This window comes from Pezoporus occidentalis, unplaced genomic scaffold (genome assembly GCF_034315485.1).
Source record: "Pezoporus occidentalis ecotype Australia unplaced genomic scaffold, CSIRO_AGI_Poc_V1 ctg70, whole genome shotgun sequence".
In the NCBI taxonomy this organism is placed as follows: domain Eukaryota; kingdom Metazoa; phylum Chordata; class Aves; order Psittaciformes; family Psittacidae; genus Pezoporus; species Pezoporus occidentalis.
In genome coordinates, this window is record NW_026916053.1 from 5,061,611 (window position 1) to 5,089,437 (window position 27,827).

The following is a 27,827-nucleotide window of genomic DNA, read 5'->3' on the forward strand; positions in this document are numbered from 1 at the left end:
TAACGGGCAGGACAGGATAACGGGCAGGACACCGGTCAGGACAGGATAACGGGCAGGATAAAGGGCAGGATAACGGTCAGGACAGGATAACAGGCAGGATAACGGGCAGGATAACGGGCAGGACAGGATAACGGGCAGGACACCGGTCAGGACAGGATAACGGGCAGGATAAAGGGCAGGATAACGGTCAGGACAGGATAACGGGCAGGACAGCGCTGCCCGCACCCTGGAGGGGTGGGAAAGGGACCGGACCCGCCCCGCCTCGCCCTGCCCTGCCCGGGTCATCCCTCTCCGCGCCCGCCCCGCTCCGGTCCCAGCCCCGGTCCCGGTCCCGGTCGCTCCTCGGAGCCACGCGAGATCCGCGGGCGCGGGGCCGGTGCTGGGCGCGGGGCGGGCCGGGCCGGGCGGGGCGGGCCGGGGAGCGCGCATGAGCCGCGGCGGCGGCGGCGGCGGCGGGCGGGAGCGCGGCAGCGGAGCGCGGCGCTGCCGCGGGTGTGGGCGCGCCGGGGAGCCCCGCACGGCCCGGCCCGGCCCGGCCCGGCCCGCAGCCGCGGGTGGCACCGCCTCGCCCGCCGGGGTGGGGTGGGGTAGGGGGGGGGCTTCCCGGCTCTGCGCGCCCCGCACCGCGGCCCGCAGCCGCCGAGGTAAGCACCGAGCTGCGGCCCGGCCCCCGCCGCCGCCGCCGTTACCGACCCCCGGCCCGCAGCCCCCGGCCCGGCCGCTCCGGGGACCCCCCCCCCCCGCCCTCCGCCCCGCGCTCAGCGCCCCGCTCCGCCCGCCGCCGCGTCGCCATTTTGCCGCTCGCTCTTCCCCTTCCCGGCGGCGCGGCCGGGCCGGGCCCGGCCCTCCCCGTCCCCGCCGGCCCTCGCTGGGCCCCGGCAAGGCCGCGGGCAGAGGTGTGAGGCCCGGTGCGGCCGCGGCGCCCCCCGCGTCCGCTGGGGCTGCGGGACAGCCGGTGCCCGCCTCGGCGCGGCGAGGGCTCATTGTCCGCCGGGGACGCGCGTGTGCTTTGCCCCCGCGGGGTTCCGTGCCCGGGGCTGGGAGGGATTGGCCCTAACGTGCTGCCGACACAAACTTCACCGTGCCCGGAGCGGGAGCTGTGCCCTCCGCAGGGGTGATGGAGCGGGGCTGCCCCAAGGCACGGCTTTGCGGGGCGTCACCAGCGCCTCGGTCCCTCGGTGGGAAGCCTCCGGAGAGGGTGAATCTGATCCGTGCCAAGGAGGCTCCATCGGCTTCATTCCCGGGAGGTTGCGGGGCAGTGGGTCCAGGTTGGCAGTGGAGTTGCAGAAGTGATGGGCAAGGCAGCGTCCTTTGGTGTCGGCATCCGCGCTGGACTTGTCGCATCCCTGCCCGCATCCTGCCTGGTCCGTGGCGCCGTGGGCAGGGGAGCAGCTCTCTCGCCTTTGGAGGTGTTGGTAAATTGGAAGACATCGATGGACGCCCAGTTTGGGTCCAGAGCATCCATAGCGATGGGACTGGGTTGGGAGACCCGCCAGGAGAATCAGTGGTCAGCACCCATGGGTGGCTTTCTTCCTGAAGCCATGAGGCCATCGCGGAGCTGAGAGGGTCACAAGCATCCCTGGCTGTGTTTGCGCTCCTGCAGACCCGATCCGAGGTCACGGATGGGCATTTATCCATGGAATTAGCTGTCCTTTTCCACTTTATTCCCACTTTCCAGGCTGTGCACAGAGAGAAAGAGCCCACTGGGGCTGTGAGCGCCTGGGACACTGTTGGTCCTTAAACCGGGCAGAGGAGCACGTGGCTGTGCTGGTGGCTCCGGAGCGGTGCCCTTGGCACAGCCGGTTCCCAACCTTCTCTCCCTCTTTCCTGTGGCCACAGGCTTCCTCCTCAGCCTTGCTCTCAGCACCACCAGCTCAGCCTCTGCTCGTCCCAAGCTGGTCCCTGTGTTGGCACGGGAATTCTTTCCTGGAGCTGGAGTGGGACACTCGGGAAATGCTGCTGCAAACTTGTAAGAAGTCACCTAAGAAGAGCTGGAGGCTTTGATCAGTGAAGTTCCTGCTATTCCGAACCTTCCCACACCACATCCTCACCCCGCCGATACCTTCTCCCATTGCTGGATGCAGAAGGCTTTTCACCATCACAGAAGCAGGGAAGGGCACGGGCTGTTGCCCAGTTTCAGCGTGTGTTACCCTAAAAGGAGTGAGAAGTTTAGACATCACAAAGCAAGAACCAACAAGGGGCTGATTTTTGCTCTCTGCCCCCGGGGCAATTCCTCTGGGACCTCTGGGGTATTTGGTATGGAAAAGCAGATGTTCAGAACCTCTTATGCTGGCTGGAAAGGATCCCTTTGAGAGGACAGATGTGTTGAGGGGCAGAGCTGAGCTGAGCACCTCGTGGTGATGGTTTTGGGCAGGCAATGTTGGAGGTGATGCTCAGCGTCGCTGCTGCTCCGGTGCTTTGGTGTGCGCTGCCATAGGGCATGCCGGGTGCAGGACGTGGGCACTTGGCCATCGCTGGGGTCTGCCCTGTGCCATCACCCTTTGCGAGTGCTCCTGGAGCTGCCCAGCGAGGTGGACACGGAGTTTCGTGGTCCAACAGCAGCCCTGCACTGGGGTCTCACTGCTTGCTGTGCTGGTGGCCACCATTCGGTGTGTGGGGTCCTGCTCTGCCTTTGCCCTGGTGCTCACAAGGGGCAGGGTTGCATTTCAGCACTGGCCCAGGTTGCTGTGTGCGTTCCCCCCTGGTTTACACCCTGTTGTAAAGCACTGAGGTCTTGTTCCAGCTTTCAAGTCGCTGGTCTTCCATGAGTCTTCTTTGAGCAGCTTGTCCGAGCATCACTGAGAGGTGCCAGGAGACAGCAGAGGAAGGAAGGGACCGGCATGTTCATCCATGGAGGGTCAGGGATGGTCTCACACAAGTGAGGGTGGAGCTGTGATTTGGGAAGGGGCCGCAGGGATCCGAGCATCCCCACGGGCAGCTCAGGTCTCCCATCAGAAGACTCCAAGTTAGCTGAATCAACGCTCCCTGCGTTCACCAGCACACGCCAGAGAACCTGTTGCCAAGGCTGGAATGTCTCGCTTGATCCCATTAACCTTTGTGTCCCTGCCACCACATACATGTCACCAGCCGAACGCGTGCCCGAAGCTTTGGCCAGCTCTGGCAGCACGTGCGCTGCATGTGATGGGCCTGATCCCGCATGGAAAATCCCTGGGGCACCTCAGAAAGGACTGATGGGCCTTTGTGTCTTACGTGTTGATGGCATGGCCGATGAGCCGGGATGCTCTCCTGACCTCTGCATCCCTCTGGGGACAAGGAGAGGCAGGATGAATGCGGATGCTCAGTGCATCCAGTCCGTTGAGTTAAACGATGCCAAGTGTGATCTTGGTTGGAGGAATTTGGGAGGAGGAATCAAATCTCTCTGTGTGGGTTGAGCATGGGTGAAGAAGTGATTAGTTGGCACTTCCCATAGTCACGCTGTCAGTGCCTGGCTGAGATCAGCGTCCCGTCCCATCCAGGGTCTCATCCGTGGTGGTCCAGGGAATCACCTCCCAAGAGCCTGATGCTCCCAGCGCAGCCCCATCCTCAGATGTGTCCTTGCTTATGCTGTTGGGAAGGGAGGAAGGTGCTTGAACCCACCCCATGGCACTGCCAAAGCAGAGGGCTGTCCTGCTGCCCGCTTCCGTTGGGAGCAGGCGTGGGCCTTGTGCGATAATGCCTGATGTTCATTATTTATAGAGCAGCCAAATTGAATTATTAATAGGGAAAATTCAGATAACGTCCCCACTCCTCAGTTTGTAACAGTTTCCCATTAATAAGGAAAATTGGAAATTTATCACTACATCTGCTCATTAAAACTCACTCCGGTTTTCTTTTTCTTTGGGTGTCTCAAATGAAAGGCGAGGAATAAACGACGAGGAGAAAGCCATTTATTCCCTGCTTCTCGGGGCAGAGGCAGCCCATCATTAAAGTCTTTGCTGTTGGATGTGGAGGGGAAACCAGCCTATAATAAAGCAGCTTTTCAGCCATGTCCGTTGTGGCGTTGCTCGACTCTAGAACAAACCCTGGGAATCGCGTCCTGCTGCTTCTCTCTGTGGGACTCTGTCGGCTGTGGGATAGAGCCCGGCTTTCCCTCCCTCCCCAGCAGCTCTCCTTGCGTTCAGCATGTGTTGCTCCCGGCTCCGAGGAGTGAATTTTAGTGCCTCTCCTGCTTCTTTCAGAGATGGCGGATTCCTATACCTATAAAGGTGGAAGGAAAACTGCAGGCTCGCACAAACCCGCTGCCAGCAAGGAAAGCAGGACAGAGACAAGGATAAACCCACCGGCAGAGCTGCCCAAGCTCGGTAAGGACATGGTTTTCCTTTCCGTGGAGGTGGATGGGGCAAAGGGGATGAGGCTGGGGGGCAGGACTGGGGGGGGGGGTGTGGCTGCCATAATGAAGGGGTGTGAGTGCATCTGATCGTGCCTTTGCTTTAATCCACCGGGGAGAGCTGTGCCGGTCCAGTAAATCCCCTTGGAGCTGCAGGGGGAATGGGAAGGGAGCGATGGAGCCGGTGTCTCCCTTGCTGGCTTAACGAGATGGGTGTCTCGCCGCTGTTTATCCTGCTGGTAGCTGAGTGGGACATCAAAGGAGGGGAAAGGCTTAAATGAGTTCAGCCCATCTGCTGTCTCCTGGGTCGGGGAGGCTTGCGAGTCGATGAGCCCTGGGGGAGCCGCTTGCTAAGGGCTGTCACTCTGATGGATGGCTGATTGCTCTATCCAGGAATCTCCAGGCCCGAGGAGATTCGTTTCCTTCTGTCTGCTCACACTGGGCTCATCCACAGAGGGGCTCTCACTGCCTTTACGGTGCTCAAAGCCAGGTTGGGCACAGGGGCTTGGAGCAAGCTGCTCTAGTGGAAGGGGTCCCTGCCCGTGGCAGGGGTTGGAGCTGGATGGGCTTTGAGGTCCCTTCAACCCAAACCAGTTCTATGGTTCTGTGATAATGAGGGGTTCCTGTGCCCTGGGTGAGGGTCAGACCCCAGTGATGTATCTGGGACCAGGCACCCAAAATCAGCAGCTTTGCAGGGAAATGCCTGTGCCCTAAATGCTTCCCAAATGTCCCTCTTCCCTTGAGGGGGTTGAAGCTGTAATTGCTAACAGAGGGCTATAACTTATTACTGATGGGAATGAGCTCCAGCTGTCCCCAGTATGAGCATACCTGTGTTCAGGAGTGGTTTTCCCTGCACCACGTATTAGCAGGCCTTTTTTAGCCCTTGCTTCTGGCTTGGATGGACTGAAAGTGATGAGGGGGAGTGAAGGACACTTTGTGATGAAGATACTGCATTGTTCTCGCTGGGATGGGGCTGGAGGTGGAAATGGCTGACAGGGCTGGTGTCATCGGGGTGAATTAAGCTGGATGCAGTCACTTTGCTGGGATGCAGCAGCCTGTTGGCACAGGGAGCATCCTTCCCAAGCCAGGTCTTGGTCCGGAGAAGGGATGGGATTTCTGTGCTCAACAGCCTGCCCAGACACAGATTTCTTTTGCTAAGTGGCGTAGTTGTTGAAGGATTTCTTCCAATGCAAGTGGAAGGATGGATTCCAAAGCACCCCCTGGCTGTGCTGAAACTGCTCTGTGGAAATGAAAGGAGATGTGTCAGTGGGTACCAGGAGAAGCCGCTGCCTCCTGTGCAGGTATCTGCGGGTGTAGGGGCTGTGCACTGAGCTGCAGAGGAGCTGGCATTGCCTTCCAAAGGGGAATCTCCATCCTTGCCAGGGCAGGGACACTCAGCCCAGGGCCCTGTGTGTGTCCATAGACTGCGTGGAGCGAGGGAAGCGGGATTGCCGGGACAGCAGCAGGTGATGGGCGCTGCCTCTGTTTGCAGGGAATGCAACCAGTGACAAATCCGAAGGCAGGAAGAAAGGACGACCCAAGGCTGAGAACCAGGCACTGAAAGACATCCCTGTAAGACCCCGGACCCTCTGCTCCCCAGTGCCCTCCCTGCCTTGCCCTCCACATCTTCCTGCACTGCATGCTCCAGCCAGCCCCATTCCAAGGTTAAACCTGCCCTTCCCGGGGGCTTAATCATCAGAGCAGCCTTGTTGTGGGCATAGCAAGATCTTTGCCCCTCCATCCCCTCCATGCAGGCATCCAGCATCTTCCAAAACCCTGGTTAGGGAACACAAACCCCCTCCGGGCTCCCCTTCCCAGCGCCATGCCCAGATGAGCTGGATTCTCTCACAGACACGTCAGGTTTGGCTGGTGATCTGGGAAAGGGGTGATTTATTCCCCACAGAGTTGTGCAGTTTCATTCCCACACGGACAACACAGGGAGCAGTTTGTCAGGAGAGCGTGGCCATGGGGTGATTTATTGCCTAGATGAAATATGGGGTGATTAAATCACTTAGGTGGCTTCTAGCCTGATTTATTCCCTTAGCCTGGCTGGGAGCGTGCGTGTGCTCGGGGAGGCACATTAACCTGTAGAGCCTGCAGCATCTGTCCCAGCTCCTCTGGCTGGAGGGAGCACCACTGCACTGCAACACAGCCCTGGGTTCCCTTTGGGGCTGGAAGGGTTGGACAGGGATGATCAGAAGGTCCCATGTGGCCCCTCGGGATGCAGCTGGACGCATGCTCTTCCCTCACCAACGCGTCTCGTGTCTCCTGTTCCCAGCTCCCCCTGATGAACCAGTGGAAGGACGAATTCAAAGCCCACTCCAGGGTGAAGTGTCCCAATGCAGGCTGCTGGCTGGAGTTCCCCAGCATCTATGGCTTGAAGTACCACTATCAGCGCTGCCAAGGGGTAAGGGGACCAGAGGGATGCCTCTCCTCTCCAGTGCCCTGCTCGTACCTTACCCTCTACAGGGTAAAGCCCCTCTTGGGCCTTATACCACCAGGAGAAACATGACATTAAAACGGGGAGGGCATGGCTGGGCCAGAAGTGGTTCATGAGATGTGCATGAGAGAGACTGGGGTCCCTCCAGCTCAGTGTGAGGTTTGGCTTTGGGGATCGTGGGCTGTTGGTAACCATTTGGAGGGGCAGAAGGATGCTACCCGTGATGTGTGTGCATACCTGCATCAGGAAAAGCCCGTCCCTTTCATGGCCTCACATCCCCGCTCCCCTGTCTCTCCCTGCTCACACAGGGTGCAATCTCCGAGAAGCTGACGTACTCGTGCTCGTACTGCGAAGCTGCCTTCACCTCCAAAACCCAGCTGGAAAAGCATCGGCTCTGGAATCACTTGGATCGGCCCGTGCCAACCAGCAAAGCAGAAAACAAAGTGCCCAAGGCCATTGGGAAGAGCAGTGGCAAGAAAAGGTACCAGGCTGTGGCTGGCGGTGGTGTAGGGATAGCTGGGAGAAGGGGAATGTGCCCACCTCCATTCCCCATGATCCAGGCTGGCGAGGCGAGGCGGCGGGGGGAGAGGTGTCAGGACATCTGTGTAACAAGCCCTCTTTAAACGAGCCCTCTGTGCTTTGCCCTAGAGCTGCTGAGAGTTCAGCTTGCCCCACCATCCATCCCAAACAGGCAAAGACGGACAAAGCCGTGGGCCAGGGCCACGCGGAGAATGGCGAGTGCCTGGCGGAGAGCCGGGAGAGCAAGGAATTCCACATCGCCGGAGCCGAGGCCATGGCAGCCGCCACCCCCACGGCCAAGTCCTCCAGTGGCAAGGACACCATGCAGCAGGGGGGCAGCCAGGCCTCGCTGCAGGAGGAAGACCCCGAGAGGATGAAGCACAGTAAGATTAGAGCCCGGGGCTACGCTGGTTCCAGAGCGCAGAGAAGGGGTGTCCTTGGGGAAGGGGCTCTGCCCCAGCCACTGCGAGTGTCTTCCTGAATGTTCCCAAGGTTTAGCATCCGGGTGACTTGCCCCCAACTCAGTTTCTTGTGGCTCCACTGGGACTTAAAGCCTGGTGGTAGCTGTGGTAGGTGTATGGGGGTCTCCGAGGTGCCAATACAAGAGGGACGTGGAGCTGCTGCAAGGGTTCTGCTCTGGAGCCAGGCTGAGAGAGCTGGGCTGGGTCAGCCTGGAGAAGAGAAGGCTCCTGAAGGGGAGAGCTTAGAGCAGCTCCAGTGCCTGAAGGGGCTGCAGGAAACCTGGAGAGGGGCTTGGGACAAGGGGTGTAGGGACAGGTCAAGGGGAATGGCTTTAACCTGCCCCAGGGGAGGTCAGCTGCTGAGGCTGTGGAAACCACTTGGCTTTTGGCACAAGACCGAGCCACCACTTCCACTCTTTGAATGAACCCTGGATCCCATTATTTCTCCTGGGGTTTTGGGGTGGGAAGCAGCATCCTGATGCTGTTTGGTGCCGCATGTTTCATCGTGGTAAAGGCCTCCTCAAGGCGATCCACTCCTGACATAGAGCACGTGCCCACCCCATGCCCTGGTGCTGCTGGATCCCCCTGGCAGTGCAGGTATTTGACCAAATCTCTCTCTCTGTTTCTCTCTTTTGAGTCAGGAAGGAAACAGAAAACTCCTAAGAAGTTTACGGGGGAGCAGCCGTCCATCTCGGGGACTTTTGGGCTCAAAGGTAATAGAGGGATGGCTCCGGTGGCTCTAGGGTTGTAGCTTCATCGTGGGGTGTTTCAAGGAAGCCCCGTTCCCAAGAGCACTCCCTGGGGAGGAGGAACGTGACAAGACACATGGGGACATCACATGGGAGGAGCTGGTGCCTTTGACCATAGGGGTGTTGTAAAGGGAAATGAAGGCGGCGGTGGAGCTGGCACTGGTAACAGCCCTGGCTGCTCTGCTTGGAAGCCTGTTGCTGGGAATTAGGGGAAAGAGGATAGGATCCGGGTATGTCCAGCTGTATCACAAGAGAAATGAGCTGCTGACACAAGCAAGGCACGAGAAGCACCAGCTCATCATCATCATCCCACCATCCTGGGAAGTCACAGCATTTCCAATGGCATCCAGGGGGGGTTCTGTGCCTAGAAAAGCTGCGTGACGCATCCATCCCTCAGATGATGCTCCAGTGCTGGTCGCCCACAGTCAAGAAGATGAATTCAAGGGAGAAGAGAAGTGTTGCTGGGATGTTTCCTGTGAGGAGGCTCAGGAGTTGCTGTTTCAGCCTGTCAAAGCAAGAGCAAGTGGGACTGTGCTCATGCTCCATAGGTATACCCAACTGGGATGGAAACCAGGAGCATCCCTGCTACGAGAGCAACTGGATTCGGATTGCCCATGAAATATGCTTGATGAGGGAAACAAAAAGTGGATTTCCAGGCAGGAGGCAGCACCTTCCAGTGCGAGAGGCACTCTGGGGAGAGGCACTAATGGCTTTGAAGGACTTAAACACATATTGACGAGCAGTCTGGATGTGGTCTCTGTGCCTGCCTTTCCCCTTGCTCCTGGGATGTCTGGGGCTGTTCCCCTTAACAGCCCCACAGAGGCACTGCCACAGGCTGAAACGTCTGCTGTGGGTTCCTCAGGGAGAAGCTGGTCCCCCACTGACCCACTTCCTCAGGTGGAGAGTGAAGATGAGGCAGGTGTTTGCCTCCATCCCCTGGGCTCAATGTGGCAGTTCTCTCCCCAGAGACAAGGCTGCCACCAGCCCATCACGGGTGGTGTCTGCATTCAGACCCAGGCTCACAACCCACGCTTTCAGAGGGACGTGGACCCTCTGCCCCTCACGTTTTCCATTTCTTGGATATGCCAAAGGATTCTGTGTGACAGAGCAGGATCGGGCAGCACTGCTGCTGCTCGCAGGCTCCCAGCACGTGCTGACCCTCCTGCTGCTCACTTCACCCTGCTTGGTACAGGGATGATGCTTTGGTGGTTGGCAGCGATGCCTGTAGCAGGCTGAATGGGAAGCACATGCTTTGCCCAGGCAGGGATGAGGCACAGACAAGTTGGGATTGCGGATGTGTTTTGGGGAAGCTGGCGGGGAGCCTGGCACTCTGCCTGCACGGGGAGCCCTGCCTTTGATGCCTCTCTGCTTTGCAGGCAGGCTTGGTGACGGTCACCAGCAACCCAGGGAGCCAGACCAGCTTTCCTCTTCCCCATTTGCCTGTCATCCAGTCACCCCTCTTCTCCTGCTCCTTCCTGCCCCTTCCCAGCGCACACTGGGATGGGAAGAGATCCATGTGCATGATGACAAGTGCATACAGATCCAGGGATGGAAGGTCCTGCATCTCTCTGGTGTCCAGGATCCCAGAGTTTACCCAGTTTTATAAGAGGGACCACAGTTCCTTGGCGTAAGCAATCAGCCTCTCCAGTGCAGGAGCAGCAGCAGGAACTTCACTTTTATATCCTGCATTTGCTGTTTCAATTCCCCATTTCAGTTCGCCTCAAAGTGCCCTTCTGCCTCCTCCTGTCTTTCTCCCAGTCTGCCTTTCCAGCAGCACCCTACCCCACTTTGCCATGGTGTTTCCACAGTTCATAAACTGCCTGGGTTGGGGGAGACGATTCTCTTTGGAAACCACCCCAAGCTGTTACGATTGCTTGGCATGATTCTGGACCTGATCCCATACGCACATCCTTGGCAGGGCTGCAGCCAGTTTGCTGCCTCTGGATTAGTGGAAGGGATTTTTTTCCCTTGCTAAGTGGGAGTTGGTCTCTCTACAGGTCTTGTTAAAGCAGAGGATAAGGCAAAAGCTCATCGAGCCAAGAAGCTGGAGGGGAACACCAGCGTGGAGGAGCTCAAAAAGAAACCTCTAGGAGCTGCCGTGAAGAAGGAAACGGCTGTGCATCTACCAGCAGGTGAGGCTGGGGGAGGCAAAGCACGGGAGCAGGCATGTATGGTCCCCACTGTGGTCCCCACGTTCACCTGCAGGTTCCATATCCCTCCTTGCCCAGCTGGGTGAGCTTTCCAGCAGGTTTGTGAGCAGAAGCAGCACAAAATCCAGCTCTTTCCACCTGGCTTCGCTGTGGCCACGCTTTGGGTCAGGGAAGATGGCGTTTTTCTAACCATCATCTCCAAGAACGATGGCAGTGCAAAGCTCTAAGCATGGTTATGTCTTCTCCGAGGCGCATCCTACATCCTAGCGCAGGTTGCTTGCCTTGCCTTGGGAGCTGTGACAGCAGGAGGAACGCAGGATGTGCAAGATAAACACAGCTGCAGTGCCTTGCACTGCTTTCAAATGCAAACAGATCACCCGGAGAGCTCAAGAGCTGTGCAAAGGCATCCAAATAAACAGACTTGGTGGGTTTGATTCAGGCCAGGCTTCCCTTGCTGGAAGCCCAGCATCACTGTGCTGAGAATCAGTGTGAGCTGGAGCAGGTTTTGACCCCATGAATCCCTTATTTTAGGCAGTTTTTAAGGCAGGCACAGCCATTCAAATAAGCAGATGCTTGGAAGCTAGCACTCCTCTTGCTGCCTGTGTGTCTGCTGGGAAGGGGATTGCACCCATCCCAAGGGAGCCGAGATGCTCACCTTTGTTTTACTCCTGCTCATTGTTTCATGTGGCAGGGGGAGGTTATTCCACACATGGCAAGGTCAGGCAGCCAAGGACATCATCATGTTTTAACTCCCAGCTTGTAGGATGTAGCAGGGTTGGAAAGGGGGGGGAAAACCTCCTTTTCCCTATCAAATGCTACCGGGTCAGGTATATGAGGAGACCCAGGGACCAGTTTGTTCAGGCAGCTTCAGGAGCTGTGGGGCAGGCAGAGCTGTGTGGTTTGTGCCTGGTTTGGGCTTGACCTATGCCTGGGAGAGTGTTTCTTCTTTAACATCAAGAACTTTCCCCAATTCAGTGCTTTTTAAGGTGATAAACAAGGCTCACAGCAGGGTTGTCCTCAGCCCAGGCAGGCTGGGGGCTCTGTGGTTGGCTGTAACACCTCTCTCCTGTCCCTCACCAGCAAACCCTGAGGACCAGTGGCAGCGGGAGATCAGCGAGAAGGGAGAAGTCGCCTGTCCCACCTGCAGTGTTATAACCAGGAAAACTATCGTGGGGCTCAAAAAGCACATGGATGTGTGCCAGAAAGTAAGACTTGCTTTATCCAGTCACCCACATATGGATTGTGTAAGGGAACGGATTCATAGGTGTGCCACTCATAAATGTGTACTGGTGCTCGGGGCTGGGGTTGATTTAACACTTGCTGCTCATCTTCAGAGGGAAGATGGTTGCCTCGCATCGATTCAGAGGGAATTAGACACCTAATTCCCTGGAAGTGTTCAAAAACCATATAGATGGAGGCCCTTAGTGACCTGGTTTAGTGGTTTCACTGGGGTAAAGGTTGGCCTTGATGATCTTAAAGGTCTTTTCCAACCGAGATGCTGAACCCCTCTGTGGTCTGAGGCCCTGGCCCCGGTGTCTCCAGGTATTTCTAGTAGCTAAATGAATAGCTGTGAGGCTGGAGAGACTGTTGGAGCTGTGTCTAACCTGGCCTCCTCCTGAGTGCTGGCTGAGGGATTTCAGTGTCCCACGCTTTGCATCAGGCCGGATAAATTGTGGCCAAATGAGAGCACGTCTCGGGGAGGCATCGTGCTTGGATGGGCTCAGGCGGGCTGTCAAGAGCAGGGCTTCAGTAACGGTGCAGTGAGCAATGGTCTCTGTGCCACGCCACCATCCATCAGAGCAGAGGATTACGTCCTCATCCGTCACCTGGCGCGGCGCGGAGCCAGCACCGCAGGAAGGCAACGTGGGATCGATGCCTCCTGCTTGGAAAACATGGGGCTGGGCTTCGATTCCACATCCATTTTCTGTGAATGCCCTCCTCAGCCTTTGCCTCTCAATTTAGTGGGAGGCTGCTCTCCCTTTCAAACCCTGGACTGCAGCGATGCTGGGCAGAATCAGAATCCTGCCTCCTCTGGTGTCCTCCTGGCTGCGGTGGAGTGGGATCTTGGCCATCACTGCTCATGTCTCCTGTGCTTTGGAGCATCTCCCAAGCTAAACCAGGCTCCAGGCAGGCCTGCTGAGGAGCGATAGGCCACTGTAAATAAGCTTCATCCCTTCAAGTGGGTGTTTTGTCACCCTTCCATGGGAGGGACAGTCCTTGCTGGGGCTGGGATGCTTCACAGAATCCCTGCCAGAGCAGTCTGTGGTCCATTGAGGACGGTCCCTAAGCTCTGGGTGTATGACCACAGGCCCAGCTCTCAGCATTTCACCTCTAAGAGGAACCTATGGCACATCCGTAGGGAGGTCCCACTGCTACAGGCATGTGGTATACCCACCAGAAGTGACCCTGGAGCAGAGGCCCTCTCTCAGCTTGCTCTCTGCTTTAATGACTGAAGTATTTCTTAGCTGGACAATGGGAAGAGGATGTGCAGGCTCCCAGAACTCTTATAAACCGACAGAAATTGGTTTCTCCATTCCTTGCTTGTCGCTGAGCAGTCTGCTCTGTTTCCCTTGGGTTTGGAAAGGAAATAAGGGATGGGGACAGTGGCAACATGCGGGGGCCTGAAAGAGGCGAGAGCAGGTAAATGCTGCCAGTGTCCTGGGTCGGAGGGCTTGTTAGAACATGGACATGGCATTCTTCAGTGTGGACCTGAGGGGTAAACCCCAAATTGGCTGGCATTGGTATCTGGTGAGTTAAGTGGCTTTTAGCATCCACCCTGTTAGGATCAAGCGCTTGGGTCTGGAGCAAGGTTAACTGATGGGAGCACAGGTACATGTGAGTCGTTCCCAGCTGGCTGCAGTGAGTTCATTCTTCATTTCCCCAGGACTTCAGGATGAGGAGGGATTTGCAGCTCCATCTTCATTCCCTCTCCTGCTTCTAGTCCAGGCTTGACTGAAGGGGGAAGTGGTGAAGGTGAAGCATCAGCCAGGCAGGAGGAGCAGGAACGGCTGCAGCCATCCAGGCACCAGCTCCCTGTCGAGACATCCTGTCTCTTGGTGCCCAGAATGTTCACCTCCTGAGTCAATACATGCTGGTACCTGCCCCAGCACGAGTCATGTTCTGCTTATTCACTTTGCAAGTTCCCCTTGCACGTCGGTGTGTGCATTCAATGCCTCTCCCCAGTCACTCAGGAGGCCAAGTCAGGTCAGAAGCAGAGCAATAGGTGGTGGCAAGTGCTCTGATTGTCCAGCAGCATCTGGATTTCAAACAGCCCAGGCACCCAGAAAGGGGTTTGTACACCAGCACCTGCAGTAGTTAATGGTGCTGCAGAGCACAGTTCTCTAACATACCGATAGATCAAAGCTGCTCCCCTGTCCTAACCCTTTAACAGGAAAACTCAGATACCGGGTCCAGATGTTTGCAGCCAGCAGGGCTTTAAATCTACATCCAAAATGGAATGTTTTCCAAAGCCTGGGGCATGTGGGTTTGATAACGGTATCCAGGACCACAGAGAGAGCACCCCTGAGCTGCAGGCTGGGACTGGGATGGGCAGCAGGGTTGCCTGCTGGGTCCCGCTGCTGGGTGCTTGCTGCCTATGGGGCTTAGTGACAAGCAGCCCTTGGAGGAATGAACGGTGGCCTCTGCCCCCCGGGGTGACTTGTCTTTGATTCCTTCAGCTGCAGGATGCCTTGAAGTGTCAGCACTGCAAAAAGCAGTTCAAGTCCAAGGCCGGGCTGAATTACCACACCATGGCTGAGCACGTCAGCAAGGTAAGAGCTGGGCTGCCCTCTTCTCGCGCCTCGATTCTTGATGCAGATGCAGGAGGTGAGGCTCTCAGCAGTCTCTTCCCTTTGGGTGAAGGAAGGGTTCACACCATCACCTTCACAGCATTTCCTATGCTGCTTAGTCCGGACAGTGGCCGAGCGCAGCCGTTCCTTCCCTGGCAGCTCCTTGTTGATCCTGGGAGCAGAGCAGAAAACACACCAGGATTTCAAACCCCGGGATGGGGGAGATGCGGTGAGTGCGGTGAGGTGGATTTTGAGTGGCAAAGCTCTGCCTCCAAAACCACCTGCAGAGCTGGGGCTGATGGGCTCTGCCTTGCACGAACCTCTAAATCCAGCTCTCCACTAAGAAGCAGGCACAAAATCTCTCATGGATAATGTTTGGCAGGTACCAGTTTAGATGCTGTGCTTGAAAACCTGGTGGGGTACCTCCAGGATAGCAGGGCAAGGCACAGCCTCATCTCTCTGTGTCCTGTGCTTACCAGTTGTGACTTTACCTGTGCATTAATCTCCTGCTCTTCAGTCTGGCTGGGGAATCCTCTGTGCAGGAGCTGCTCCTGAGTTTCTCAGCTGGCCCTTTGGGTGCCAGTGCAAGAAGGGCATGAGCAGGTCCGGCAGCTGACAGTGCAGGTGTTGGTGTGTGGTGAAGCAGTGGGAGATCCAGCTCTTCTAAGGCAGAGCTTTCCCACCTCCTCCTGCCGCAGAGGACACGAGTAAATGGTTGACTCTGTCGCTTCTGTTCCTTCCTTGTTTCCAGCCTGTTCCTGTGGAAACCACTGGACTTGGTGAGCAGGAAGAGCGGGAAAGGCTGAGGAAAGTGCTAAAGCAGATGGGAAAACTGAAATGCCCCAATGAGGTACAAGAACGATTCCTGTTTCTCCTCCTGTGAAGGGTGGAAGGAGCGCTCCCCAGTGCAGAGGGGGACGTGCACTCTCCAGGCATCCCTTGGCACGTGCTCCACTTCTCCACCTTAGCTCAGCCATCCCGGTCCCATCCTGCTGGCTCTGTGCGCTCGGGCAATGGGGCCTCCCAGCAGGAGGGGGGGCACAGGGCAGGTTGAGCAGCACCGAAGGGCAGGTTCTGCTTGCTGAGCTCAGGAAGGGGCAGAGCACAGCATCCAACCAGACCAAACCACGCTGAAAACGGTGGTGAGCTGCTTGCAGACAAGTCACCACCAGGGCGTGTGGCAGAGGCTTGGCCCTGTGGGTGCTTGGCTCAGTGCAGGCAGTGCCTCCCGGTGCCTCCTGTGTGTCTGTCTGGAGGGCTCTGATGCTGTGTCGGGGCAGGTAGAGCCAGAGACAGGGGATGCTCCCTCCGTCCTGCACTGCCGTGGCTCTTCAGGGGTGAGGGGCTGGTCAGTGATCACACATCACCGCAAGGGGATGGGTTGGTGGAGCTGCGTGTGGAGGGCTCTCCTTGGGTTGTGTTCCTCCCTGGAGCAGCGGCACATGAATCCCCAACCTTCCTTATCCTCTCCTTATCCCTGCAGGGCTGCGTGGCCAACTTCTCCAGCCTGATGGGCTACCAGTACCACCAGAAGCGGTGTGGGAAGCAGCTGGCCGAGGCCGACAAGCCCGTGTTCAGCTGCCCACACTGCGGCAAGAAGTACAAGTCCAAGGCTGGCCACGACTACCATGTGCGGTCAGAGCACACGGCCTCGGTGAGCCCCCCGGATGCCTCCACAGCCCAAGGAGCGGGGCCATCCCCCCCCACGGGGGACTGCAGAGCTGCAGAGCCTCTGGGCAGGACAGAGCCGGGCAGGGCCGGGCCGGGCAAGGCAGGTGCAGATGTTGAACCGATGCTGTTGTCTCCTTCGCATCCCTGTGCATGCGGTGTCCGGGGGGGTGGAGGGGGGAACACAAGCTATAGACCCCTATGAAAAAGCAGGAGGCTGTTTATGGGAGCAGGATGCTCGGCAGTGTTCCCTTTCCCTGGTGCCCGCAGGGCTGTGCTCCAGTCCCACCCTGCATCCGTGCTGTGCAGGGAAGAAAACCAGAGCTCAGGCCACTCCCTCAGCAGTAAGCAAGCGCCGGCTGCTTGCCAGCACTGGGGTGGCAGGATGCGTCCCTGGGGAGCATCCTTTTCTGTTCTCTTGATGCCTACTGACAGTGCATCCGACTCTAATAAACTCCCTAACTCAAATAAACAGAGACGTTTATACACGTGGGAGCACCAAAGGATGCAGTCAGTCTGATGTTGGTGGCTCTTCACCCCCCCCCTGCATGATGCAGGTCGTGCCAATGCGGAGCCCAAACCCCAGTATCCCATCGCAGGGGGCTCCTCTTCTCCCCTCGGCATCCCCATCCTGACTCTGTCTCTTTGCAGCCTCCGGAGGAGCCAGAGGTGAAGCCAGAGCCTGGTCCCATAGAAGATTTCGAAAGGACCCCGAGCGGCCGCATCCGTCGGACGTCGGCACAAGTGGCTGTTTTCCACCTTCAGGAGATAGCCGAGGATGAGCTCGCCAAGGACTGGACCAAGCGGAGGATGAAGGATGACCTGGTGCCTGAAACAAAGCGGGTGAGGAGCCTTTGTTTCTCCTCTTCTCTTGCAGCAGCTGTACATGGAGCTCCTGGGAGGAGGCAGCGTGGCTCAGGGCTCACGTGTCTTGTTTCTGTGCGTTAAATCAATTAGCTCTGATGGCAAATCTATTGCTAAAGAGCCCACCCAGCCTCAGCAGTCTGGAGGCTCTATAAGAGCCTGGCAGCCTTGCCCGTTCCATTGCCAATGCTCAAGTCTAAATGGAGCAAAAGGTGATGCGTTGTGGGCAGTGCAGGGATCAGAGGGTGTTGTGGAGAGAGTTCAGCTCTGGTCCATGCTCAGCAGTGAAGATGGCACTGGCAGCCGAGAGGAGTGTGTGGAGAGAGTAGAGGTGGATGTGAAACCATTTCCCTTCCACTGTCAGAGAGCGAAGATGCTCCAGGCGGAATTTCCTCCCTTCCACATGGAGGTGATTCCCAACGTAAAGGGAGCTGGAGCCTGGAGCTGCAGCCTGCAGTGGTGCACATGTGTCCCGGTGCTGTGAGATCTGTGTGGCCAAGTCAGTGCTCTGCTAGAAGTGAGCTTCATGGAGGCATCAGAGTAACACGGTAACCCGAACATCCCTCCTGGCTGTGGGAGGAGGTGATTCCTGGGAATGTCCCGAAGATGAAATTCCCTCCAGGAATGCTCCTTCTGGACCATAGAGGGAATGGAGCAGCAGCAAATCATAAACCTCTTCAGTGTAAAGGGGGGAAAAAGAGGAGTTGGGGGTTTTTAATCCTGTGGTCGATGCTTTTCGGTGAGCACCAGGACTGAGCCCAGAGGCGCCGCGTGAGTCTCGGCAGCCTTTTCCCTGCAGTTAGATCCCAGGTCTTCCCCTTGCTCCGAACCCTTGGGCATCTCCTGTCCCGTGCTCTGAAATTCACCATTGCAAAGATGGGAGCAAGGAGCAGAGGGCAGCGGGATGAAGCTTTGCGGCAGCAGGAGAGCATGGCGGTGCTTCTGCCACGAGCACACCCAGTGCAGGACAGCTCCAGCCCAAAGGATGGACGGGAGGAAAGGAGCCCAAGTGCCAGAGCCAGCCTGGAGGAGCGATCCCCAGGGACAATGCGTGGCACCACAGCACAGCTTCAGTCAGAGCGCCTGCCCTGTCCTGCTGCATGTGTGTCCCCAGCAGAAGTGCTGCTCCACCATCCTGCAGAGAGCTGGAGCAGCTCAGCCTCACTTGGCTCCCATCCTGCACGCAGTGGGCAGGTGAAACCAGAACAGAAACAAACCAGCATCTCCTTTACCCTCCCGGGCATCCCGTGAAGCAGCTGATGCAGGAGAGGATCCAGGCATGGTGCTGCCATCCGCCCTGAAGCAGAACTGAGGCTTTAGGGCCACAAGTGATGCAAACCTCAATGCTTTGGGTGCTGCTGCTGCTTTCCAGATGCCTTCGGCTGTGCTGCATTCATAAGGTTAAAAACTCAAGCCCAAAGTAGCTGTTTCATTTTGCATGCAGCGAGAGGGGAGGTGTGATGCTCTCTTCTCCCCCTTCCAGCCTCAGCGCTTGCATTCCTCTTTCCTCCTTGAATTGCTCTCCTTAGTCTTGACTTCGGGCATTTTCTGTTTGAATGGAGGGAGTCCCAGGAGCTCCAGGCCTGGACAAGGGGCCCATGTGCAAGCTGACATACAGAGGCATCATAAATGAGCTGCTGGCGTAATCCTGTGTGAAATGCTGCTGCTGGTGGTGGTTTTTATGAGGCATTTCTTGTGTTACGTTGAGTTGAGCGCCATCTCAGCACTAAAACCCAAAGAGGGTCGTTGTGAGCTTGGAGGAAGCAGGGTGGCACTGAAGATAGGCAGTGGGAGAGCTGGATTTCAGAGGAGGTCAGTGCAGTGGGAGCTGCCTGCAGGTACATCCTGCAGCGACTGTCACGTTCCCTTGACAACGCTCACATCAGCTCTTCAAGTCTGTGCCATTCTTTCCCGACGAGTGATGCTGAAGGAGGTGGGAGGCAGGATTTGGCTGGGGGGGGAGCCTGCTGTCTTCAGCACGCTTTGTGCTGCTTGTGCATTGCTCAGGACCCCTCGACGTTCACGAGTTGCTTCAGATCAGAACACTGCCCTGGCTTGGACCTGGGGAGGTTGGGGGTGTGAGGGATCAGTGCAGATTTCAACTGCTCCTGCGTCATCTCAGCAAGACCTGGGCACTTCCAGAGACCCGGAGGGATGGATGCTTCCCAGCTCTGGCCTGTGACCAGTGATGGCTGGATGCACCCAGACGTGCTGCAGCACAGGATGGGCTCCATCCCCAAGCTCTCCAGTTACCCCCCACAATCCCAGCAGTCAACATGGCTTTCAAGGGAGCTGATGAAGAAATCCAGCCCTCCTCTCCATCCCTTTGCCAGGCAACAATGCTTTTCCCTAGGGAGAGGCGAACAGCTCCTCAGCAAGCCGGTGGGATACAGGGGTTCACAGCCCCACTGCAGCCCCTGCACCATGCTCTGCCCTCGTGGCCACGTGGCAGCCAGCCCTGGCCAGGGAGAGGGCTGTTGGGTTTGGATCCCTTTGGTGGCCCGTGGTGGGATGCGTTTGCCTTTCCCCTGGAGGGTGGATTCCTTCACACCAAAGCAATGGCATTAGAATAAACGATTGCTGCTCCATCCCAGGCCCTGCGCTGCTCCATTCTGCACTAACCAAATCCAGCACTTCTAAATATACACTGGAGCCTTCTTTTCTCGCTGGGATCTTTCTTTGCCTCTGGATAAGCTGAAACAGATGGGGTGTTTCACAACGGCCGCTTGCTGGGGATGGCAGATGGGGAAGGGCACACCCCTGCTGCTTTTCTGGGAAAAAATCCCCTTTCCAGAAGCTCCAGGAAGATGATGCTGATCCTCGACCCTCCTCTGGCCTTTGCTGGGGCCATGGCGTGACCAGGAGCATCTCAGGGCTGTTGTAGAAGGAGCAAGAGGCCAGCGGGTTCCTGGCTTGGTGGTGCAGGCAGGCACTGGTGGGTTCTGGGGGGGTGATGTCCTTACCCATTTTAGAGGCTGCACTGGGAGAAACAGTCTCCTTGAGCAGAGGGAAGAGGCATTTAAGAGGCAGGGGGGGAGAAAACACCGTGGACATCCCACAGTTTGGTTGTGTGATGCTTTCCCTGTAGAGCTCAAGGTGGGATTGCTTGTTTCAAGGTGCTGTGAGCTTTGTGCTGGAGATGGTGATGGCTCCTGCAGCCCAGGCAGCTGCTGTGTTGCAGAGAGGAGGATGCAGAGCAATTCTATAGGGTGCGAGGGGATCCTGATTACATCCCAGTGGCTTGGGTTTGGGTGTTGCTGCAGCAGCCTTGGAGACTGCATGTCTCTGTGGGGCTGGGCGCTGTGTTGTGGGGTAATGAGGGTCCAGAGCAAAGGGCTGCCATAGGCAAATAATGAAGCTAAAGGGGAAAAGTCACCTCCAGGCTTGAGCTGTTAAGAAACCCCCTCCTGGCAGCAGGCTGCATTCCAGAGCAGAAGAGCCCGGCTCGGGTTTGTCCCCCAAAACAATGGCCCTGTGATCTGGGCAGGCACCAGGCTGAGCCCTGCGGACTCATGTCACTGATGGGCTGAACCGGATCCCAGCTCAACGGGGACCGGTCCATCCTTCCTCCTCCCGCTCATGGTGTCACCCGGAGCCACGCAGGGGACCCAGCTGCCAGCCAGCACCCCTGGGTGAGCCTTGGCCTCGCATCCAGGCCAGCATCAGCCGGGGTTTCCATGGGGGGATGCGAGAGCCTCGCGCTGGGGACCTCGGAAAGGCTCCCAGGGGTGCGTTGTTGGCCGGGGCCGAGGCAGCTGCATGGTTCTCATTTACTGCTCTGCGTTTAGGGGAAGGGGAGAGAGCCTTGAAATATGAAAGTTAATGAAACAAACCCATCAGTCAAAGAAAACGAGCCCTTCCCAGCCCAGCATCCTTCGACTGTTCACAAGAGATGGGCCGCAGCCAAAACCGGTTGTAATCGTTTAATGATTTGGCCATGAAGATTTTCACTTACAGGCTGTTTGAGGAAAATAAATGGGGGGAAAAAAAAAAACAACCCGGAGATTTAAATATTCCATGCCTGGGGCTCCCTCTTAATAGAGACATAAAGATGACTTTGACATTCCCAGAACCGCAGCGCCCTGGGAAGGCATGGGATTTGCATGTTATTGTACAGGCCTGCTGGAGGAGAGCAGGGAGGGATTCTTTCTCCAGAGTGGGAAGCTGGAGCAGCAGAGTCCACGTCTCTGAACATTCCCCCCGCCTTGTCTCCTCCCCAGGGATGTGCAGAGGGAGAGGCTGTTGCTGGGGCTGCGTGCGGTTCCTGTTTGCTCATTCGTGGGGTTGGTTGGGTTTGACTCTTGGTATCAGTGGCAGAAAGGGACTCCTGTGTTCTCCCCTGGAGGTGCCATTGCCTTCCCCAGGCTGGGGACCAAGCGGTTTAGGTCCGTGCACCATCCCAGAGCTTCAAAGAGCTGGGCTGGCATCTCCCCCGGCCACGGAGCACGACAAGAGCAGCACACTGGGGCTCGGGGCATCTTCGCATCCAGTGCTTAGGACATCACTGCACAAGGCTCTTTACCCCTCACATTGAGCCTGGCTCTCTCCAGGCTCCCTTCCCCGTGGCCACGTGCCGAGGTGGGCCTGTGGATCACTTAAATTCAAGTGGAAATGAGTGGTTGGTGCCCGAGCACTTGGTGAGAGCTCCTCTTTGCAGGGAGGTTTGGGAGCAGCCTGTCTGGGGGAGCTGGACAAGGGTAAATCCATGTTCATCAGCACATTCAGGAAAGCCTCCGCTGGAAAAGAGCTCCAGCTGCCTCCCTGCAGCATCAGAGCCAGGAGCTCCAGGTCCTGGGGGTGTTTCAGGAGCAGAGCCTGGGTTTGCATCTGTGCGAGTGTTGTTTGTGCCTCCTCCTTGGCCAGCCGGATGCATTGAGCTCAGAGGTGCCTGTGCTGTGAAGTCCATGACTGTGCAATGCCATGGGCAAAGCTCTCCCAGCCCTGCTCTGAACTGGGGCAAGTCTGGGGCTGGAGACCCAAAAGCCATCGATCCTAGAGCTCTCTAGAGCTGGGAGACCTGGTTGTGCAGGCAGGGGCTCAGTGTCCCCTGTTGATGGTGACACGGGGACGGGCAGAGCCCAGCCCCACAGGTAGGAGCAGGCACAGGGATCAGGCAGCACAGAGATGCCACGGCCACGTTTGCTGCTGCTGCCCATGCAGCAGTGGCACTGGGAAGGCCGAGTCTCTGTGCTGAAGCTCCGAGTCGTTAATGAAGCAGTAATTAAAAGCACTTGGAAAGAGCAGCCCTGCCAGAAGGAGAGGCAGAGACACAAGAGCCTTTCATTGTTCAGTTGTGCCCATTCATGGATGGAAAGCAGCCATGGAGGCTCTCGGTGTCCATCCCCTCTGCTCTCCCCGTTACAAAACGTGGCAGAAGGGGTTTGCTGATGGGATGCACTGAAAATGCAACGGGGCATGGCCCTGCAATGGGGCATGGACCCGGGAGCAGGAGCAGGATCATCCCCTCTCCTGTTTGCCATCAGCTGGAGGTGGCTGCAGCACCCCTGGCTCCTGCTCTGGTGTGCCTGGAGGGAGGTGACATCCCTGGGGGAAGCCTCCCAGCTCATTTTCAGCTCAGTTTCACTTCTCCTGGGGTGGGAGGGGGGGGGAAGCAAGAGCCATGTGAAGAGCAGGGAGCCCACCAAGGCCCACACTGGTGTGTGCAGCTCTGCTCACTGTGTTCTATTGTTTGCAGCTCAATTACACCCGACCGGGGCTTCCAAAGCTCAATCCCAGGCTGCTGGAGAACTGGAAGAATGAAGTGAAGGAGAAGGGCCGCATCAACTGTCCCAACAACGTAAGGACCGCCTCTGCTCGTCTCTGGCCTGGCTGGTCTCAGTCTGCAGGAGGAAAGGGGAGGTTTGGGGGCACAAACCCACCGAAGGCAGGTTCTGTTGGGCCCCAGATGGAGCTGATAGAGGCCCTCCTCTCAGTTCATCTCCGAGGTGGCTGCTGTGCCTGGTTGAAGCGTATCCCACCTTTGGTGTGCTCCAGCCACTGGGGTTGGGGATGAGGCCACGCTCTCCCCACGTTCCCTTCGGGCTGATGGTTTAGTATCACCCCATTCAGGCTCTGGAGCTGCCTTTGAGAAGCTCCCGAGATCCGGACAGGGTGAAGGCTCCACGTTCTGCCCTCCAGAGCCTTTTCATGGGGGGAACCTGCTTTACCCAGAGCCAGGCTGGGGCTGGTTTGAAGCCGTTTCCTTTTGAAGCCCTGCGACAAGCACAGACCCCGGGGATGTGGTCCATGGGCTCCATCCTGCTGCAAAGCACAGCCTTGGCCTGAGCTGGCGGGGAGGTGACCTCCACCCTGGTGCTGGGCCCTTGGTTTATCATCTCAAACAAAGCCTGGCTAAGGGGGGGTCTGAAGGAGGCCTCGGGGGGATGCTCTGGCTGGTGAATGGCATTTTGAAACCGGTCATGGAGAAGGGAAGGCTGCGTGGAGACCTCAGAGCAGCTTCCAGTATCTGAAGGGGGCTGTAGGGATGCTGGGGAGGGACTCTTCATTAGGGACTGTAGTGACAGGACAAGGGGTAACGGGTTCAAACTGAAACAGGGGAAGTTTAGATTGGATCTAAGGAGGAAATTCTTTCCTGTGAGGGTGCTGAGGCACTGGAATGGGTTGCCCAGGGAGGTTGTGAATGCTCCATCCCTGGCAGTGTTCAAGGCCAGGTTGGACAGAGCCTTGGGTGCCATGGTTTAGTGTGAGGTGTCCCTGCCCATGGCAGGGGGGTTGGAACTGGATGATCTTAAGGTCCTTTCCAACCCGAACTGTTCTGTGATTCTGTGATTCTCTGCTGCTGCCAGGGTGATTTCTGTCTCCATTAAGCATCTGCTGTGGCTCCAGGAGCTCCTGTAGCCCAGCAGGACCCTCCCGGCCGCTCACAAATGTACGTTTTCCATGGAGACATTGAAAGGAGACATTTGTCATCCCGTTGCAGAGGGATGTGCCCACATGACTCCCATTAGCACTAATAGGAAACGTGTGACCAGAGCCCTCCGCGTCTCTCAGAGCATTAACCTCACGCTGCTCAGCCTGGACCCGTGGCCTTGCTGGCACAGCAGGCTCCTGGCCCCGGCGCAGAGGAAGGCACGGAGCCGATGGGGGGGATCGTGGCAAACCCTGCTTTGTTTCTTCCTGCAGTGCTGTGAAGCCATTTACTCCAGTGTCTCGGGGCTGAAAGCTCACCTGGCCAACTGCAACAAGGTGGGTCCCTCCGCTCACAGCCTTGGGGTTGGGGTTTGTGGTTCCCTCCCTGCCCTGGCTCGTTTGGAAGCAACAGGCCAAGGGGCAAGGGCACAGGTTGAAGGAGTGTGGCCACTGGGAGGGCTGGGTGAGCAGTGCTGCTGTCACGGCTCAGCCTGGTGTTGCACCATCCCCGTCAGCTGCTCAGCCTCAGCACCATCCTCATGGGCAGGATCAAAGCCCCAGCTACAGGCAGATGAAGGCAGAGAGGCTGGAGCTGAGGAGGGATGGAGGGGACTTGGGTACTGGTCCAGTCTTGCAATGCAGATACCTCACCCAAGAGCCCAGACCTCTGGTGCATCGAGTGCCTTTGGGACAGGCAGCATCCTCCTGCCTCAGCATCCCCATCCCACCACAGCCCCTGGGTCATGCACAAGCCTTTGGCTACCCAGCGTGACTGCAGCAGCTCAGAAGCAGGGAGCTGGGCGCTGGGAGCTGAACCTTCCCAAGGCAAGTGGGATCAGGAGTCTTTCTCCACAGCCCTGCAGCCCCTCTGGGAGCTTCCCCAGCAGGAGGGATGCTGGTGTGGTCCCTGCTGGGGATGGAGCCGAGGCCGAAGAGGCAGCTCCTGCTCTGTGCAGGGCTGAGCAGCAGTGCTGTGAGCTCCGGTGGCCTGCAGCCACCACAGGGGAGGGATGCAGAGCTCAGCGTAGGTCCCTCCGATTGGAACTGAGAGCTGGTAAAGCTTCAAGCATGAAACGCTTCCAGCTGCAGCTTCCATTGAATGGAGCTTCCAGGAGGCAGCTCCAGCACATAGCCCGTGGTTATTAAAAACACAAACTCCAGCGCTAGCTGGAACATCAGCCCCTAATGAGATCATTTAGAAAATGGGCTGCAGAGATCCGGCAGAAGAGGCTGTGTTTGGGCAGGATAAAAGTGCAAGGAGAGGAGGGCAGTTCCTTTGCTGGCCTGCAGCACCAGGCAGCCCAGCAGCAAACGGGGCCGTTTCCTGCCTGGTTCTGTGCGCGGAACACGCTGTTGCCAGCAGGACTCTGCCCTTACAGAGGATTTAGTTTGGCAAAGGACCCACAGCCCACCAGATCTGCCGTAAATCACAGCCCCTCCAGAGCTGGGCTCTGATTCCTGCTCTAAAACCCTGCCGAATTGGTTGAAATAGAGCAAGAGCCTCACTGAGAACAGAGGATGCTCCCAGGCAGCACCCGGTCCTCAGCGGGGATGGATGCTCCACGCTGATGCCTCTTGCTGAAGCCAGCCTGCAGCAGGGCCAGCCCTGCCCGCATCCTGCCTGCTCCTGAAATCAAAGACCTGTCTTAAGGCCAGATTTACAGCACGGAGGAATTCCCAGGGAGCTCATACATCGCCTGGAGGGGCCCATCCATAAACCCCTCGTCAATAGAGAGCACATTATCTCCGCGGGTGCCGTGAACTGCGGCAGAGCAGGAGATCAGTCATCCCCACAAGGGCCCTAATGACAGGAATCCAGCAGTGGCTGCATCTCCGACAGCCTCCGAGGGAAAGGAGGTGAGTCTGTTGGACATCAGTGAGAAGTGGTTCAGCCCCAGGAGATCACAGATCTGCTGATGGAGAGGAAATGGGGCAATCACTCGCCCCCCCCCTGCCCCAGCAGCCTCCTGCACACCCCAGGGGCACACACACGGTGTCAGTGGTGCAATTGGTGCTGGGGACACACAGGCAGCAAAACCTGCTGCTCGCTGCTCACAGGGCCTGGCACTTGGATGCTTGACCCGGTGCCACCATGGGTGCTGCTGCAGCACAACCAGCATGGGCTGAAATAGATGTGGCACTGAGGGCTGGCAGAGATCTGGTGTGTTAGAAATGAGTGTTTCTTTTCTGTTTCTCTTTGAGGTTTAAGCATCAATTTCCCCTCGAAGATGGGGGAGCAGGATGGAGGGGGGGTCACCATGGTTTTGGCTCTGCATGGGGCTGCAGGAGGATGCTCTTGTCTTGCAGGGGGACCACTCGGTGGGCAAGTACCGCTGCCTCCTGTGCCAGAAGGAGTTCAGCTCCGAGAGTGGGGTCAAGTACCACATCATCAAGGCTCACTCCGAGGTAAGGAAGCGGATGGGGATGCTCCGGGCTGGTTTGTGTTCCATCACACCCATCCTCGGGCTGCCCTGCTCCATCCATCCGTGTCTCCCAAGAGCAGAGACAGCAGCATCAGTGCTGTGATAATCTGAGAGGGACATCCCTGTCCCCCTTTGGGTCCCTGTCACCCATAGGGCCCATTGTGGCTGCTCAGCCCTGGCCAGCAGGGCAGTGATACCAGTGGGGCATGAGGTGGGCTGTGTGTGATGGCCACAGCCCCAGGACGGTCCCTAACCCCCGTGTCCCCCCACGGGCACAGAACTGGTTCCGAACCTCCTCAGAGGCCAGCCGGAAGAAGAAGAGCAGGGAACCCCTTTCCTGCAGCAAAGAGGAGAAGAAGAAAAGCACAAACGGGAAGAAAAGGGGGAGGAAACCCAAGGAGAGGCCTCCGGAAACGTCCCCGAAGGGCAGAGAGACCGTGGCAGCAAAGACTAATCACAAGAAAACCCCCGAGCACTGGGAAGGCTCCAGAGGCAGCCCCGAGGGGGACGAGCGTGGCCCCAAGCCCCCGAGCCAGCGCAAGGCAGGAGCCAGTAAGATGCCTGAGAAGTGAGCAGCTCAGAGACTCCTCTCCGAGGATTCGTTTACAGCCCAGGGTAACAGGGTGGGGGGGTCCCGGTTTTCTGTCCCCCCCCTTCCAATCCCACCTCCCCCCCCCCCCCACCCCCTTTTTACAAAAAAAAGAAAAGCAAAAAACAACAACAAAAAAAAAGGGGACAGAAAATCCCATGGAACCACTTGGAGCAAATCCCAGCCCTTGTTTCACACTGGAAAAACAACCGGATCGAGCAAGCTGGACCGTTCTCCACCCCCTGCCCATGTACATACCCCCCATCCCTCCCTATTCCCTGACTTCCCTCCCTATTCCCTGACTTCCCTCCTTGCTCCCTGCACCAAACTGGTGACGCTTGAGTGAAAGAGAAGTGCAATAGCAGCAGGATGCCCTTGCCTGGGCTCTCTCTGGCTGTGTGTGCTGGGCTGGGGGCTGTCCAGGCAGGCTCCGAGCTGCATCCCAGCCCCTAGGGTGATGTTTCCAAAGATGTTTGACCCATGCATGCAGGCGGACAGGGGCAAAGGGATGGCAGGAGGATGCTGGCGGGATGTGGTGGTGCTTTCCTTGGGATGTTGCAGCAGGGACCTGCTCTGTGGCGTTGGCTTTGTGGCTGGCTCGGTGCAAGGGGGTTGTTCCAGGGGATGGAGCTGGCAGAGCATCCTCCGGATGCATGGGGCTGGATGTGGTTGTGGAAGGGCTGCAGGAGGTGTGGGCATCCCTGGAAGTGGATGGGAGAGGCGGACGCTGTAGGATGATGGGTGGGGTTGGAGGGATTAACTGAATGTTTTGGGAATGGCGTGAGCAGGGAGCGGGGTGATGGAGGAGCTGTGCCCTGGTGCTCATGGAGGAGCTGCAGCAGCAATGGCAGTGCTGGGGTGGCCGAGCCGCAGAGGGGAGCAGCTGATGGAAAGGGTGCTTCAGGGTCCCCATCCCAAAGGTGCTGATGGCCCAAATGGGGGTCTCTGTCCCCCATGGGGGGGGGGGGGGGGCAGCACC

At 57.6% G+C, this 27,827-nt stretch overlaps 1 protein-coding gene across 2 annotated transcripts; it reads left to right on the forward strand.

Moving 5' to 3' along the window:
* The first annotated feature begins 539 nt into the window (after positions 1–539).
* Positions 540–27,403, forward strand: ZNF512B (zinc finger protein 512B). 2 transcript variants are annotated; one of them, XM_062642341.1, is made up of 17 exons: positions 540–644; positions 4,179–4,301; positions 5,820–5,899; positions 6,606–6,734; positions 7,076–7,248; positions 7,416–7,669; positions 8,389–8,460; positions 10,494–10,628; positions 11,727–11,851; positions 14,324–14,416; positions 15,186–15,284; positions 15,918–16,205; positions 16,754–16,945; positions 22,662–22,763; positions 24,110–24,172; positions 26,144–26,242; positions 26,538–27,403. In XM_062642341.1, exons 2-17 carry the CDS (start codon positions 4,181–4,183, stop codon positions 26,829–26,831), a joined length of 2,319 nt encoding a protein of 772 aa, XP_062498325.1. In that variant the 5' UTR covers positions 540–644; positions 4,179–4,180; the 3' UTR covers positions 26,832–27,403. The 2 variants fall into 2 exon arrangements, with proteins under 2 accessions (XP_062498325.1, XP_062498326.1); XM_062642342.1 differs by lacking the exon at positions 540–644 and having other exon boundaries at positions 2,714–4,301; positions 15,918–16,088.
* The last annotated feature ends 424 nt before the right edge of the window (positions 27,404–27,827 follow it).

Bases quoted from the DNA above. Each gene is read 5' to 3' on its own strand.
- ZNF512B (XM_062642341.1), top strand. From the start codon at position 4,181: ATGGCGGATTCCTATACCTATAAAGGTGGAAGGAAAACTGCAGGCTCG. The intron at 7,670-8,388 runs GTAAGATTAGAG...CTTTTGAGTCAG, and splicing joins CCCCGAGAGGATGAAGCACA to GAAGGAAACAGAAAACTCCT. The intron at 10,629-11,726 runs GTGAGGCTGGGG...GTCCCTCACCAG, and splicing joins GGCTGTGCATCTACCAGCAG to CAAACCCTGAGGACCAGTGG.